Source organism: Macaca fascicularis, chromosome 13, assembly GCF_037993035.2.
Source record: "Macaca fascicularis isolate 582-1 chromosome 13, T2T-MFA8v1.1".
In the NCBI taxonomy this organism is placed as follows: Eukaryota; Metazoa; Chordata; class Mammalia; order Primates; family Cercopithecidae; genus Macaca; species Macaca fascicularis.
This window is the reverse complement of record NC_088387.1, coordinates 52,883,781-52,896,657: the sequence shown is the minus strand read 5'-3', so window position 1 is coordinate 52,896,657 and position 12,877 is coordinate 52,883,781. Positions and strand designations below refer to the sequence as shown.

Genomic DNA, 12,877 nt, shown 5'->3' with positions numbered 1-12,877 from the left:
ATCACATAATTAGGTGGATTCTCATTGTGCTTGGATTCTGGAGTCCTACCGGAGTGAAATACAAAGGTCAAGCAAAAATATCTGAAGCTGCACCTAGCCATCTACCAACTCAAATACTGAGAAGATCACAAAGGCAGGGCAGGGCAAAAGTCCAGGAGCTGGCCTAATAACAGGGAACATGAATCTAACAAAATGTGCAGCCCAGCCCAAGCTCACCCTGACTCAAGGAGGAATCTAATGATCAGCCCCTCACCCTAGCTCACAAAGAATAAAAGGCTTATGCTCTGCGGTGAGTAAACAACGCAAATCAATATTATACCGAAGTCTCCACTGCTTTTTTTATACTCAGTGACTGAAATGTAAACGATTATGAAAAATTAGAAAAAGCACAGGAATATTACAATAAAGAAAAACATAGTTAATAGAAACAAACCACAGATGACTCAGTTATTTGAATTAACAGACAGGGACTTTTAAGAAACTATTATAAATAGGTTAAATAATTTACAGGAAAAGGTGAATATAATGGGGGAAGATATGGGTCATCAGAAATTAAAACAAGAAGACTCAAAGAACCAAGTGAAAACTGTGGAACTGAAAGATAAATTATTTGAATTAAAATAAAAAATTTTTCAGATGGGCTTAAAACCAGACTGAACACCGCAGACAAGGGATTAATAAATTTAAAAACAAGTGAATAGAAATTATCCAAACTGATAATTTCCCTTTCTGGAAAAGTTTGAGGGCTGGAGGGAGAAAATGAAGCAGTCCTGTGACTTATGGGAGAATATCAAGTGATCTATGCTACTTGATAACATGTATTTGTGTAATTGGAATACCAAACATGATCCACACACAGATCCAAGAAGCTCAAAGAATCTCAAGCAGGACAAATGCAAAGAAAGCATCACCTAAGTACATCATAGTCAAGTTTCTGAAAAATCTTAAAAGCAGCCAGAGGGAAAGGAGGAAAGATATACTAAAGAGAAACAATGTTAAAAATAATAACTTACTTTTTATTAGGAAAAAAATCCATGCAATCCAGAAAATGAAGGTCCAATATCTTTAAAGAGATAAAAGAAAAAAATCAACTTAGAATTCTATATCCAGTTAAAATATCGAAGGCAGAATTAAGACATTTTCAGAAGGGGGAAAATGCGTAAGAGAATCATCATCAGCAAATCTGCACTATGAAAAGAAATGCTAAAGGAATTCTTTAGGGTGAAGGAAAATGATACCAGGTATAAACTAGATCCACAAAAACAAATTTAAAATAAAGAAAGAAGAAGAAGGAAGAGTACCAGGAATGATAAATATTTAGGTAAATATAAAAGGTTATTTTTTATCTTTTCATAATTTCATAAAAAGACAATTGACTAAGACAGAAACAACACTATTTTGGGATTTGTTACAAACAGAGAAATAAAATAAAAGAACACAAAGGATAAGAGGGAACTATATGGAAATATAATATTAAAAAGTTTTTCTATTATATGAGAAGTAAGCTAATATTAACTTATAGTAGCTTGTGATAAAATAAGGATGCATATTAGAATTCATAGAGCAACTGCTTTAAAAAAGACAAGACATTTAGCTTTATGTTTTTAAAAAGCTAATAGATGATATGAGATGAAATACCAAAAAGTACATGATCAATGCAAAATAATATAGGAAAGGAGAAACAAAGAACAGAAGTGACCATTAGAAAGCAAATAGCAGGATAGCAAGATGGTAGACTCAAACCCAACCATGCCAAGACTTACATTAAATATAAAAAGAACTAAAGATTCCAGATAAAAGGCAGAGAATGTCACACTGGCTAAAGAAGCAAGATCCAGCATATCATTGATCTATTACTGCATAAAATATACCCCAAATATTACAGCTTGAAACAATAATTTCTTATGCTGATTTCACCTGGACTTATTTATGCAGCTTATATATAGGATCAGCTGGGAATTAGGCTCAGCTGGGAAATATAATGCATCTGGAACAGCTGAGGATCTCTCTCTCAATATGGTCCTTCCTTCTCAAGGAGTTGAAAAGACCAGGTTTTCCCTCATGGTGGCTGCAACAGTCCAACAAAACAAACTCTAATATTCATGTGCTAATAGAGTCTTAGTTTTTGTCATATTTACAGATGTCCTGTGGCCTAAAGCAAGTTACATGGCTACATGCAGAGCCAGTATGGGAGGGGACCATACAGGGACCATAGAGCAGGAGGGGTAATCTTTGGGGACATTAGTATAACAGTCCACCACATACAATTATATATGGTTTACAAGAGACACTTTAAATATAAATATGGTGATAGATTAAAAGTGAAAGAATGTAAAAAGATACACTGTGCAAGCACCAATCATAAAAAGTTGTAATGGATATTAGACAAAGCCAACTTCAACATAAAAAGTATTTACTAGAGATAAAAAGTTATCGAAGAAAATCTGTGTGTCAAAGACAATCCATAGGTTAAAGAAAAATCACAAGGGAAATTAGAAAACATACCCAACAAAAAACGAAAACCCAACATATCAACATTTGTGGGATGCAGCTAACGTCACGTGCCTAGGGTAAATATAACGCTTTAAGTGTTTTCCTTAGAAAAGAAGAAAAGTTTAAATGATTTAAAACCAATGAAAAAGTAAAAAGAAAGAATTTATTAAGCTCAAAATAAGTAGGGAAAGGAAAATAATAACAACTGAATCAATAAAATTGAAAATAGACATAGAAGAAGACAAATAATAGAGAAAATCACAAAGCTCAAAGTTGAGTATTTGAAAAGAATAAATTGATAAACCACTGGTAAGAGTGATTTTTCTGGGCTGGGAGCAGTGGCTCACGCCTATAATCTCAGCACTTTGGCCAAGGCGGGAGGATCACAAAGTCAGGAGATCGAGACCATCCTGGCTAACACGGTGAAAGCCCATCTCTACCAAAATTACAAAAAATTAGCCAGGTGTGGTGGCGGGCGCCTGTAGTCCCAGCTACTCAGGAGGCTGAGGTAGGAGAACCACCTGAACCTGGGAGGCAGAGGTTTCAGTGAGCTGGAGTGCCACTGCACTCCAGCCTGGGCAACAGAGCAAGACTCCATCTTAAAAAAAAAAAAAAAAAAAAAAAGGAGTGATTTTTCTAAAAGGAGAGAAAATACAACTTACAGATAATATCAGGAAAAGGAATATTACTACAGATCCTACAAATGTTAAAATATAATATAGGAATATTATAAACAATTTTATAGAAATATATTCAACAATTATAAGGGAAGTGAACAAATATCTGGGCATGTTACTGTGTATAAATTGTATTTCACTTAAAAGTACATAAGAGGAACTTTGGTTCAGCATGCATCTTGATATTAAATTAATCATGTTGGCCTATCCTTACGTAAAAGTCCCAAAGAGACTATGTTTTATATACATTGTAAACAAATGATTACAGTTGGTTGTAGAACTTAATAACTCCTAAAGTAACAGCAAAATGTCTTTAATTAATCTGTGTTCTTCTGTTCACTACACTGTTTTCTTGAGTCGACAATTGGAGCCATAAGGCCATCTGGAAATGTTCCAAGAGTAGCATTAGTGGTAATAAATAGTGATAGGTGTTTACTGTATAAGTTGAGAACCAAAGCCAACAACTGCAAAGCATTTGAGAAGAGTCCATTTCCACAGAAGGAAAATGATACCAGGTGTAAACTAGATCCACAAAAACAAATGTGAAATAAAGAAAGAAGAAGGAAGACTACCAGAAATGACAAAGCTCATTTACAAGAAGACTAGGAAGTTGACAATGCAGAGCTGATGTTGGGTTATTTTTGGATGATGATGGAGGTTGTTTTTATAGAACCAAAATGTGGTAGCCACTGCAGAATCCTAAGGGAGATTTTGCAGTGGAAACCTCAGTAGAATACTTGGGATAAAGGCTTGTTGAAGCACTTCTTGACATTCTGTATGTGTCCATCTTTTATTTAAATTTTCTTTCTTTCTTTCTTTTATTTATTTAATTTTTTAGAGACAGAGTTTTGTTCTTGTTGCCCAAACTGGAGTGCAATGGCGTGATCTTGGCTCACTGCAACCTCTGCCTCCTGGGTTTAAGTGATTCTCCTGCCTCATCCTCCCTAGTAGATGGAATTACAGGCATGCACCACCATGCCCGGCTATTTTTTTTATTTAATTTTTTTTTCTTGTGTGTTCATCTTTTAATGTTTTCATCAGCAACGTTATCAAACTGTCATAACACAACCAGAATCCCAGAAAGTAATCATGAAGAGTAGAGAAATTCCTAGAACAACAGAAAGCCCAGAAGACATTGTGACTGATTCTTCCCATCTTCTACCCCTGCAAACCAGCATAGTGCTGGGTACATGGTGTATGCTCAACAAATAGCAGTGGCCAATAATGAATGATGGGTTAATGCACCCAAACTGGAATCATTCGTTCGACAGTCACCTGCTTGATGCCAGTCATTAAGTGTAGTGGGAGTTGCAAAAGGAACACAAAACATGTGGCCTAAAACCCTTAGCTTCTAAGTAGGAACACTGGCAGACATGTGAAATCACCAAGGAAAACAGGGGCTCTGTAATAGCAGCCTGTCTTCATAGGATGCCCTGCCTCTTTCATTTCCCAGGAAGATAACATTTCACTTGGTAATAACCAAGTCCTCAGAGAGGTTCTTATCATCCCTTGAAAGATCTTTCTCCCAATGTCCTTCAGTTTCCAAGAGAAAATAAAAATAGACCCTTATTAATAGTTCTGTTGTCCCAGAACTAAAACACACCCACAATTCCTATGAAACCATCCATTTTGTTTGCTTAGATGTTGTGGGTCCTTCAAGAAGGGCAGAGGGTGGGGAGACGGGGCCATGTGTTATTTGATCTTTTGAGCAGTAAGGGCGGTATAATGGGGAGGCTGTGTTCGCCACTCGCAACTAGTGAGTTCGTATCTTGCCAGATACAAAGCATCAAGGATAAGGACATTTTCCAAAACAGCCTTTGATTGTTCTGGTACCAAAAAAAAAAAAAAAAAGCAAACCTTAAGAAAATACTTGTAAAGAAAGGGAAATAGGCTTAGAGAAAATACCCCAGTTCCCAGACTTTATTTGGCAGGCAAGAAATACAGTGAAGCCAAACAAATATTTCCACACCCCCAAGATGCCTTTTTTTGTTGTTGTTGTTGTCGTTGTTGTTGTTGTTGCCCTCTTTTTAAATCTCAAGTCTTAACACAATATTCCACATTTGGTGTTACCCAAATGTCCCAGACTTCACTAGTCCATGACCAAAAATTAGATCATATTTACTTTTAATGCCCAAGCTTCTCCCACCTAACTATCAGAAATCATCCCTCTGCCCCATAGTGCCCCACAGCTATTGTGAGGGGTTCCATGGTGCCAACTCTGTGTGCTCACAAACAGACCCCAATTTTCCTATCCCAGCCTCCCCCTCATGTCCCCTTGCCACTACCTCTGCTGCTGGGACCCTCATGAAACTGCCAACCCATGGGGCAGAGCTGCCCCCTGCCAGGGGATTGTTGGTGCCATGCACTGCCCCTGGCATGGCCTTGGTGGGGGACACTGCTCTCATCTTTATCCTCCAGGATATATACTCTTTCTCATTACCAAACAACAGGCTTTGAAATTAAAGTATGCCTTTTGATGGGATTTATTGGAATATTAGAGGTAGTGTAAGAGATATAACATAGAGAATGATTTTTAACCACCACATGGGCCCAGAGTTGTCAGTGACCAGATCTAGCTAATGTCCAGGTCAGGTCATGCTTGGCCTCCTTCCACATGGCCAAGGGAAGCTCATCTCTGCCCCAAAATGGTTTCTTCCCAGAATGAGTAACAGTGGAGACATCCATTCCCTCCACTCACCCCTCAGTATTTGTTGAATGTCTGTTATGTTCCAGGCACTGTAGTAGGCACAGAAGATATAGTGGGGACCAAAACAGCCATGGCCCAGTCCTCAAGGAATTTAAAGTCTGAAACTGAAACAAATAAACAAAACCTGAACTAATAATTGCATAATCAAACGTTATTAGTTGTAAAATATCGTAAGTGCTATAAAGCAAAAATTGTGGGGTACCAGGAAAAAGTCTAATAGAGGAAGACAATTCAGATTAGGAAGGTCAAGTAAGACTACTCAAGTGGCTAGCAAGTGGCATTTAACTTAGTACTGAAGCCTGAATAAGAATTTGCTCCATGAAGAGCTGGTCAAATAGTGTTCCCAGGCAGCAGTGATTGCTGTTATGAAGTGCCTATTGGAGAAAGGGGCTTGGGAAGACCAGTGTGGCTGAAGGCAAGAGAGTGGGGGCACAGTGATGTGAGATGAGGCTGCACAGGGAGGCAAGAGCCATCCACATAGGCACTGGAAGGTCATGACAAGGATTTGGGATATAATCCTAGGTATAATGGGTTGCTCTTGAAGGGCTGTGAGCCAGAGAGTAAATGCCATGGTTTGATCTGTACTTTAAGGACATTCTTGCAGCCTTATGGAGAAAGAATGGAAAAGGAGGCAAGAGGCCAGTCAAAAGATAGCAGGTGACTACCCCAGTGACTAAGCAAGAGATGATGGCGGCTGGGACAATGGTGTTGGCCAAAGAGATAGAGAAGTAGTCCATTTCGAGATATGTTTGAAGTAGAACTAACAGAATGTGGTGATGGTGAGAGGAAAGAAAGTCAAGGTAGTGGATCAAGGAGGGCTTCCAGTTTCTGACTTGGGGAGCTGGGTGTGTGGTCTGATACACGGGTATTGAAAAGACAATAGTCAGTTTCTGAAGTCTGAGTTACTTGGTATTAAATATTCCACCTATGAAGCATCAGCAGCCCAGGGACAGGCACAGGCTGTTTTCAGTTTGTCTTTTAAAATCTCCAGCAGTCTGGCGATCCACCCTTACCCATGGTCTCCCTATCATATCAGTTTTAACAAAAGATACTATTTTCTTTAGAATTCCCCCTCCAAGCAATGCCAGGATAAACATGAGAGAAAAAGAGAGTATTTATCATACTGATTAAGAGCAGGGCCTCTGGGATTAAATCCCACCTGTGCCTTGCCTTGGGTAAGTTCTGTAACCTCTCTGTGACTCAGTTTTCTTATCTGTGAAATGGCAGTAACCATAGTACTACCTCAAAGAGCTGTCATAAGGCTCAAGTGGATTGATTGTATTTCATGTATTTAGACAGAGTCTGGCACCATAAGTTCTCAGAGCCGTAAGTTCCCAGACAGTGTTAGGAATTGCCATTGCCTTTCACTGATGCAAGGTTCCCACTTCTCTAGCATTGTTCCATGCTACAGGCTGCTTTGCAGAGGAGAAAGCCTTTTTTGAGTCAGGTAGATTTGACTTCAAGTCTCCACTCTCCTACTTAACCTGTCTGAGCCCAAGTTTTCTTACCTGTAATGTGAGGACAGTAATACCCACTTTCAGTGGTTATTATGAGGATGAAATCAGAAATCTTTGGTCACTACCTTGTATGTAGCAGATGTTCAATAAATGTTAGATTTTTTCCTATTCAAAAGGAGTTTCTCTTCCTAATTTAAATAGAGCATCTCCACCCTTACTACTAAAAAGACCCCAGTAGGAAGAAGGCAAAATTTTAAACCCTTCATAGCGTTACAGTTTATGAATAAGGTATGTGAGTCAGAAATTATACTTTATTACCCTTTTTGGCACAATATGGAACTATTTAAAAGACAGGAACATAAATATAGACTTCTTACATCCCAGAGAGAATGGTCCACAAAGATTCCATTTGGCCCCCAAGTCATTTAGATTTCCCACTGCCATTTGGACTCTTTCCCAATGCCATATCCCACTTCCTCTTCCTGCCCGCACTGTCACCTTGAACAATCAAAGTAAGAAAACACAGCCACCGGCACACAGAAAACACTCTCGGCTGTCCTGGAAAGCGGAGATTCCTTGGGCTTTTATTTTCCGTTGCCTTTGGCACACCCGTGCAGTGGCAGTTTGCTGTGGACGCCACCCTCTCCCACCTGCGTCCTTGCGGTGGCCTTTCCCTGGGTTCTCGGTTCTCACCTCTTTCTGGCTCACATGAGCCATTTGCATTGTTGCCTGAGTTGCTGTGTGTCCCATCAGGAGCAGCATTTAAAGACTCATTTCCAGTGTAGAAGGAAAACACTGTCTGTGTTAAGGGAAAGGAAAGTGTTTACAAGCAGATGGAGATTCCTGCAGAAGAGTCTTTCCCTTAATCCTTGAAATCTCCCTCATTCTGTGCTATGGCTGACCCCGAATGGATAATATAAAGGCCTTCCCTTTGATAGGCTTTTGGGGAATTACTGGGACTATACAGCAGTATCCACGGAGGTAAGAAGAAGACCAGTACATATGACTACAACAGCAAAGTAAAAAATGCTCAAATAAGACTAACAGAGTGTCTTTGGATTTCAGAGAACAAATCCGTCAAGGCCTAGAAGAACTCCAGAAAGTTCTGCCAGGAGGAGACACTTACATGCATGAAGGATTTGAAAGGGTAATTTTAAAACAACTTTAAATCCAAATATAAAGCGTGATATTGAAATATCAACATGGGGAGACTGATGAGATAAGGCACATATATTAAGAGGGCTGAATAGCACCCAATAGCAAGAGAGTACATTTTCTTCCCATAAGCTTGTACACGGATAACTCTAGCCAAAAGAACTAAACATATGGATTCCCTTCCTCCTTCCCTGACCCTGATGAATGGTTTGTTAGTTAATGGTTGGCTAGCAGTCACAAATTCACGCCACACACAAGTCCGGCCATTCCAAAAATGTCCTTTGTTGGATGTCAGCTTCAGTGATTGAGGCAGAATTTCAGGGACTTCAGCTTTAAGGGAAACAAGTACTAGGCCATAAGGAATAAGACATCGATCCATGTTGACAACTATAGCTGTCTGTCACTTAACAAGGATTTCAACAAAATGCCTTGTTAGGCAATTTTGTCATTGTGACATCACCGTGTGTACTTACACAAATCTAGATAGTATAGCCTATTATACACCTAGGCTATATGGTATAGCCTATTGCCCCTACGCTACAAACCTATACAGCATGTTACCCTACTGTACATTGTAGGCAACTGTAACACTAATGATATTTGTTTCTAAACATAGAAATGGTAATGCATTGAACTACAGTGTTACCACAGCTAAGATATCACTAGGTGATTGGAATTTTTCAGTTCTGTTATAACCTTCGGGGACCACTATCATATTTGTAGTCTGTCCTTGACTAAAACATTGCTATGCAGCACATGACTGTATACTACTTAAATGAGAGGTAACTTTACACAGATATCAGCCACTGATAATTGAGCAAAGCCTGGGTGAATTACATAAGAAATCAAGACTGAATTGGCTGCATATTCAATAACAGAGCCCATTATCCACTATGGTTTTTGGAGTGGCAAACAGTGGTTATAAGTCTAATGGCTCTTTCATATGTTTTTCAGGCCAGTGAGCAGATTTATTATGAAAACAGACAAGGTAAGACTATAGTATGAACTACCATTATGAATTATTTAACTTTTTCCGTGTTTGTTGCTGAAAAAGTGCTTCAGTCATTTCATGTTTCAAAAGACATGTATGATATTATCTGTAATTCTTAGATACACATTTCATCACAAACAAGGAATGCATAGAAAAGTGGCATGTATTGGGTCAAATTCCACTGTCTTGTTGATGCCACGAAAAGTTATATAAAAGTAATTAAGATCCCATTATGGCCACAGTCTAATTCCCATTAACAGTTTTGCATGTTGAAATCATTAAATTAGTAAATACCTGCATAAGTTAGTAAAGTCTTGGATTTTTATGTAAAATTTGATTTTCTTGTCCTTCTCTGAGCTCCAAGCCTCTTCCTTACCGTGACTGGACATAACATTAAGATCAAGGTACCAGTTTGATATCGCATGAACAGAAAACCAAACACCGCATGTTCTCATTCATAGATGGGAACTGAACAATGAGAACACTTGGACACAGGAAGGGGAACATCACACACCGGGGCCTATTGTGGGGATGGGGGAGGGGGAAGGGATAGCATTAGGAAATATACCTAATGTAAATGAGGAGTTAATGGGTACAGCACACCAACATGGCACATGTATACATATGTAACAAACCTGCACGTTGTGCACATGTGCTCTAGAACTTAAAGTATAATTTAAAAAAAAAAAGAAAAAAGAAAAGTAAAGAAGCAGGCTAAGTCCTGCAGCAGAGCCCATGGATCAGCAAGAATTGTTCACCATACAGGGACTTCCTGCAGGTAATAGAATATTCCTACTGGAGTGATATTTGCCATATATGCTTGTGGTCCTGAGTTAGAATGTCTAACTTGAGTACTAATTGAGCAGAAATGTCAACCCTCTTGGAATAGAGTAACATCTGGGTCTTGCTAAATCCTATTAAACTAATTATTGTGTAGAAAAAAAAAGATACCAGTTTGATTTAAACTTTCCTATATTTAAATGAAAAAAACTGCATAAAATATACTTAGTAGAGTGCCTAGCACATAGAAATTTTTTTTATTATTTTAGCTATTATTACTACAGTGTCTTTCGTGAGTAGCATTTCTGTATCTCAGTCAAATCTCTTAAAAAAGAGATTCAATATTACACTAGAGCTTTTCCTCCCAGACCTGTAGAAGTGTCCATTTCTTGTTGCATCCTAAACTGCAACAAACAGAACAGACTCAATATCAATACCAAATCTTGCTAATGTAAATCAACCATGAACATTGATATGAGAAGCCTAAAAATCACTGAAAGAATTTTAGTAGGTTTTGCCAACTGCTATAATTCTTCCAGTCAACTTGGAAATCAGGATGACTATTACTTTCACCAAACTGTCTTCAAGGGATGGTGTATGTGGTCCATTATAGCAGGTGAGAAGGACACCTGAACAGCCCAGGTGGGAGTTTGCTCACAGCTTGGGCAACAGTTATGTGTCTGCTAACAGAAAATAATCACACTTGATTCACCGGTGCTACTCCCAAATGTTGGTTTAGTGACCATTTCACCAGGTTTGGCCATTCTTTGAGATGAGGCTGAGAAATGCAAAAGCAAAACCTATTGCCCCTAAAGTCTGTCCCCATGGAGGGTCCTTCTTCATGCTGGAGTTGCTTCCAGGCCCAAAAGAAAAGTTGGCGATCCTCATAATATTGACTTTGGGTGGTTGAACTCATAAGAGGTCGAATCCTGGGACTGAGAGGGTGTTTCCCTGGGTGGGGCAGGGTGGACTGAGCCGGTCTGTATTGTGTTAAACAGGATACAGGACAGCCAGCGTCATCATTGCCTTGACTGATGGAGAACTCCATGAAGATCTCTTTTTCTATTCAGAGAGGGAGGTAAGCAACGGCCTAAACATATCCGTGGAACAGGGCTTCTCCTTTCTAAAATGGGCCGCACTCTCTCTACTCAGGTAATAGGGTTTCTTTGCAAATCCCCTGAATTAAATAGTTTCATATGTAGAAATAATAATAATAATTTGTGTTCTACAAGTGAATTTTCATGTCTTACACATGGCAAATGTTTTCCCCTTTCAAAATTTTTGCATATTACTCTGTTTTGAAGGATTCAAAATATCTACCCTGCCTTTATTGATGGCATTATATTGCTGTAACAGTTTTTAAATACTGTATATCACTTACAAACAAATAAACATTGATAGAATTTTTCCTTATATTTTCTACTAAAACAGGAGGAAGGGAAAGAATTACTTGAAATATGTAAGAGCCAATCTTGTCAGACTGTATTAATCATTGAGATTTTCACTCTAAGAACTGAAGTTAAACAGCAGTTGGTAGCAAAGTTAAATTATCATCTCTCCTTTAATAGTTCCTTTTTTTCCTTTTCTTTGTGTTCTCAAAAATTATTCCTCAAGGCAAGTGGAAAAATTCTCTCAATGAAGATTTTACCTTGTGTAAATAGACTTAGAAAAAGAAGTTTGCTGATGAATTGAAAACTGATGTTTATACTTAAGAAACTCTTTCAAGTTTCACATTTGAGCTATATGCATATTTAGTATAAAAGGAAGCAAGTTAACCATAGAAATGTATTGAAACCACCATAGCCTTATTAGTGACAAAGGGTCATTCAGGCCCAAGGTAGAAAGAAACAGCATCCTAGAGATGCAGGCTCTAGAAGAGGAGTTAACGGTAGCATCACACTTTCCTCAAGCTCTTAACAACTGTTTACTTTAAATTCAGCTCTTTCTGCAAACATGAATTATATATTCATTTATTTATTCAGTGTTAACTGAGAGCTTGGCATATACTTGACCATTTGCTAGAAACTAGAGGCACAGAGGTGAGTGAGACACAGCTGCTGCCCTCATGAGTCTTACCATGAAATAATGGTCAGCCTTTGGAAGCCACCACTGGCAGAGGACTTAGGGAAATTATGTAGGTAAACTCTCCTCCCACTAGTACAAAAAGTAACTCTAACGAGGAAATACAAAAGGTAATAGGACAGACATTCCCTGAGCATTTGGAAAATAATACATCTCTGTATTTGAAAGTAGAAACTCACTATGTGATGGGAAGGCAGGATGGCTTGTTTGGGTGCCAAATAACAGTCAAATAAAGTAAAAACCCTAATAAGGAAAGAAATGAAACTAAAATAAATGATGGGGTGTCAGAGGCTTAAGATAGGGGTTAGTGGGAAGGAATTTTAGGTATGGCACATACAAACTTGGGAAAATATTCAGAGTGCCAATAGAAGGAGACCTTCTGAAAAAAAAAAGATAAAGCACAAGATATAAAGAAATTGAACTTTTCCCTTCTTGACAATTCTATATAAAGTCCAACTGGAGGAGAAGAATCACAGAGTTGTTGCAAATAAGGTTGGGGCTACACTGAGTCTAAAAGTTTATTTTATCCCCAAAA

At 38.5% G+C, this 12,877-nt stretch overlaps 1 protein-coding gene across 1 annotated transcript in view; it reads left to right on the top strand.

Annotated features, from left to right (window-relative positions):
• Positions 1–12,877, top strand: part of ANTXR1 (ANTXR cell adhesion molecule 1) — a 238,011-nt gene that overhangs the window by 49,193 nt on the left and 175,941 nt on the right. Inside the window, exons 4-6 of the mRNA XM_045369174.2 lie at positions 8,400–8,481; positions 9,444–9,477; positions 11,259–11,338. Of these exons, the coding sequence (XP_045225109.1) occupies positions 8,400–8,481; positions 9,444–9,477; positions 11,259–11,338 (196 nt within the window). The remainder of the gene's footprint in view (positions 1–8,399; positions 8,482–9,443; positions 9,478–11,258; positions 11,339–12,877) is intronic.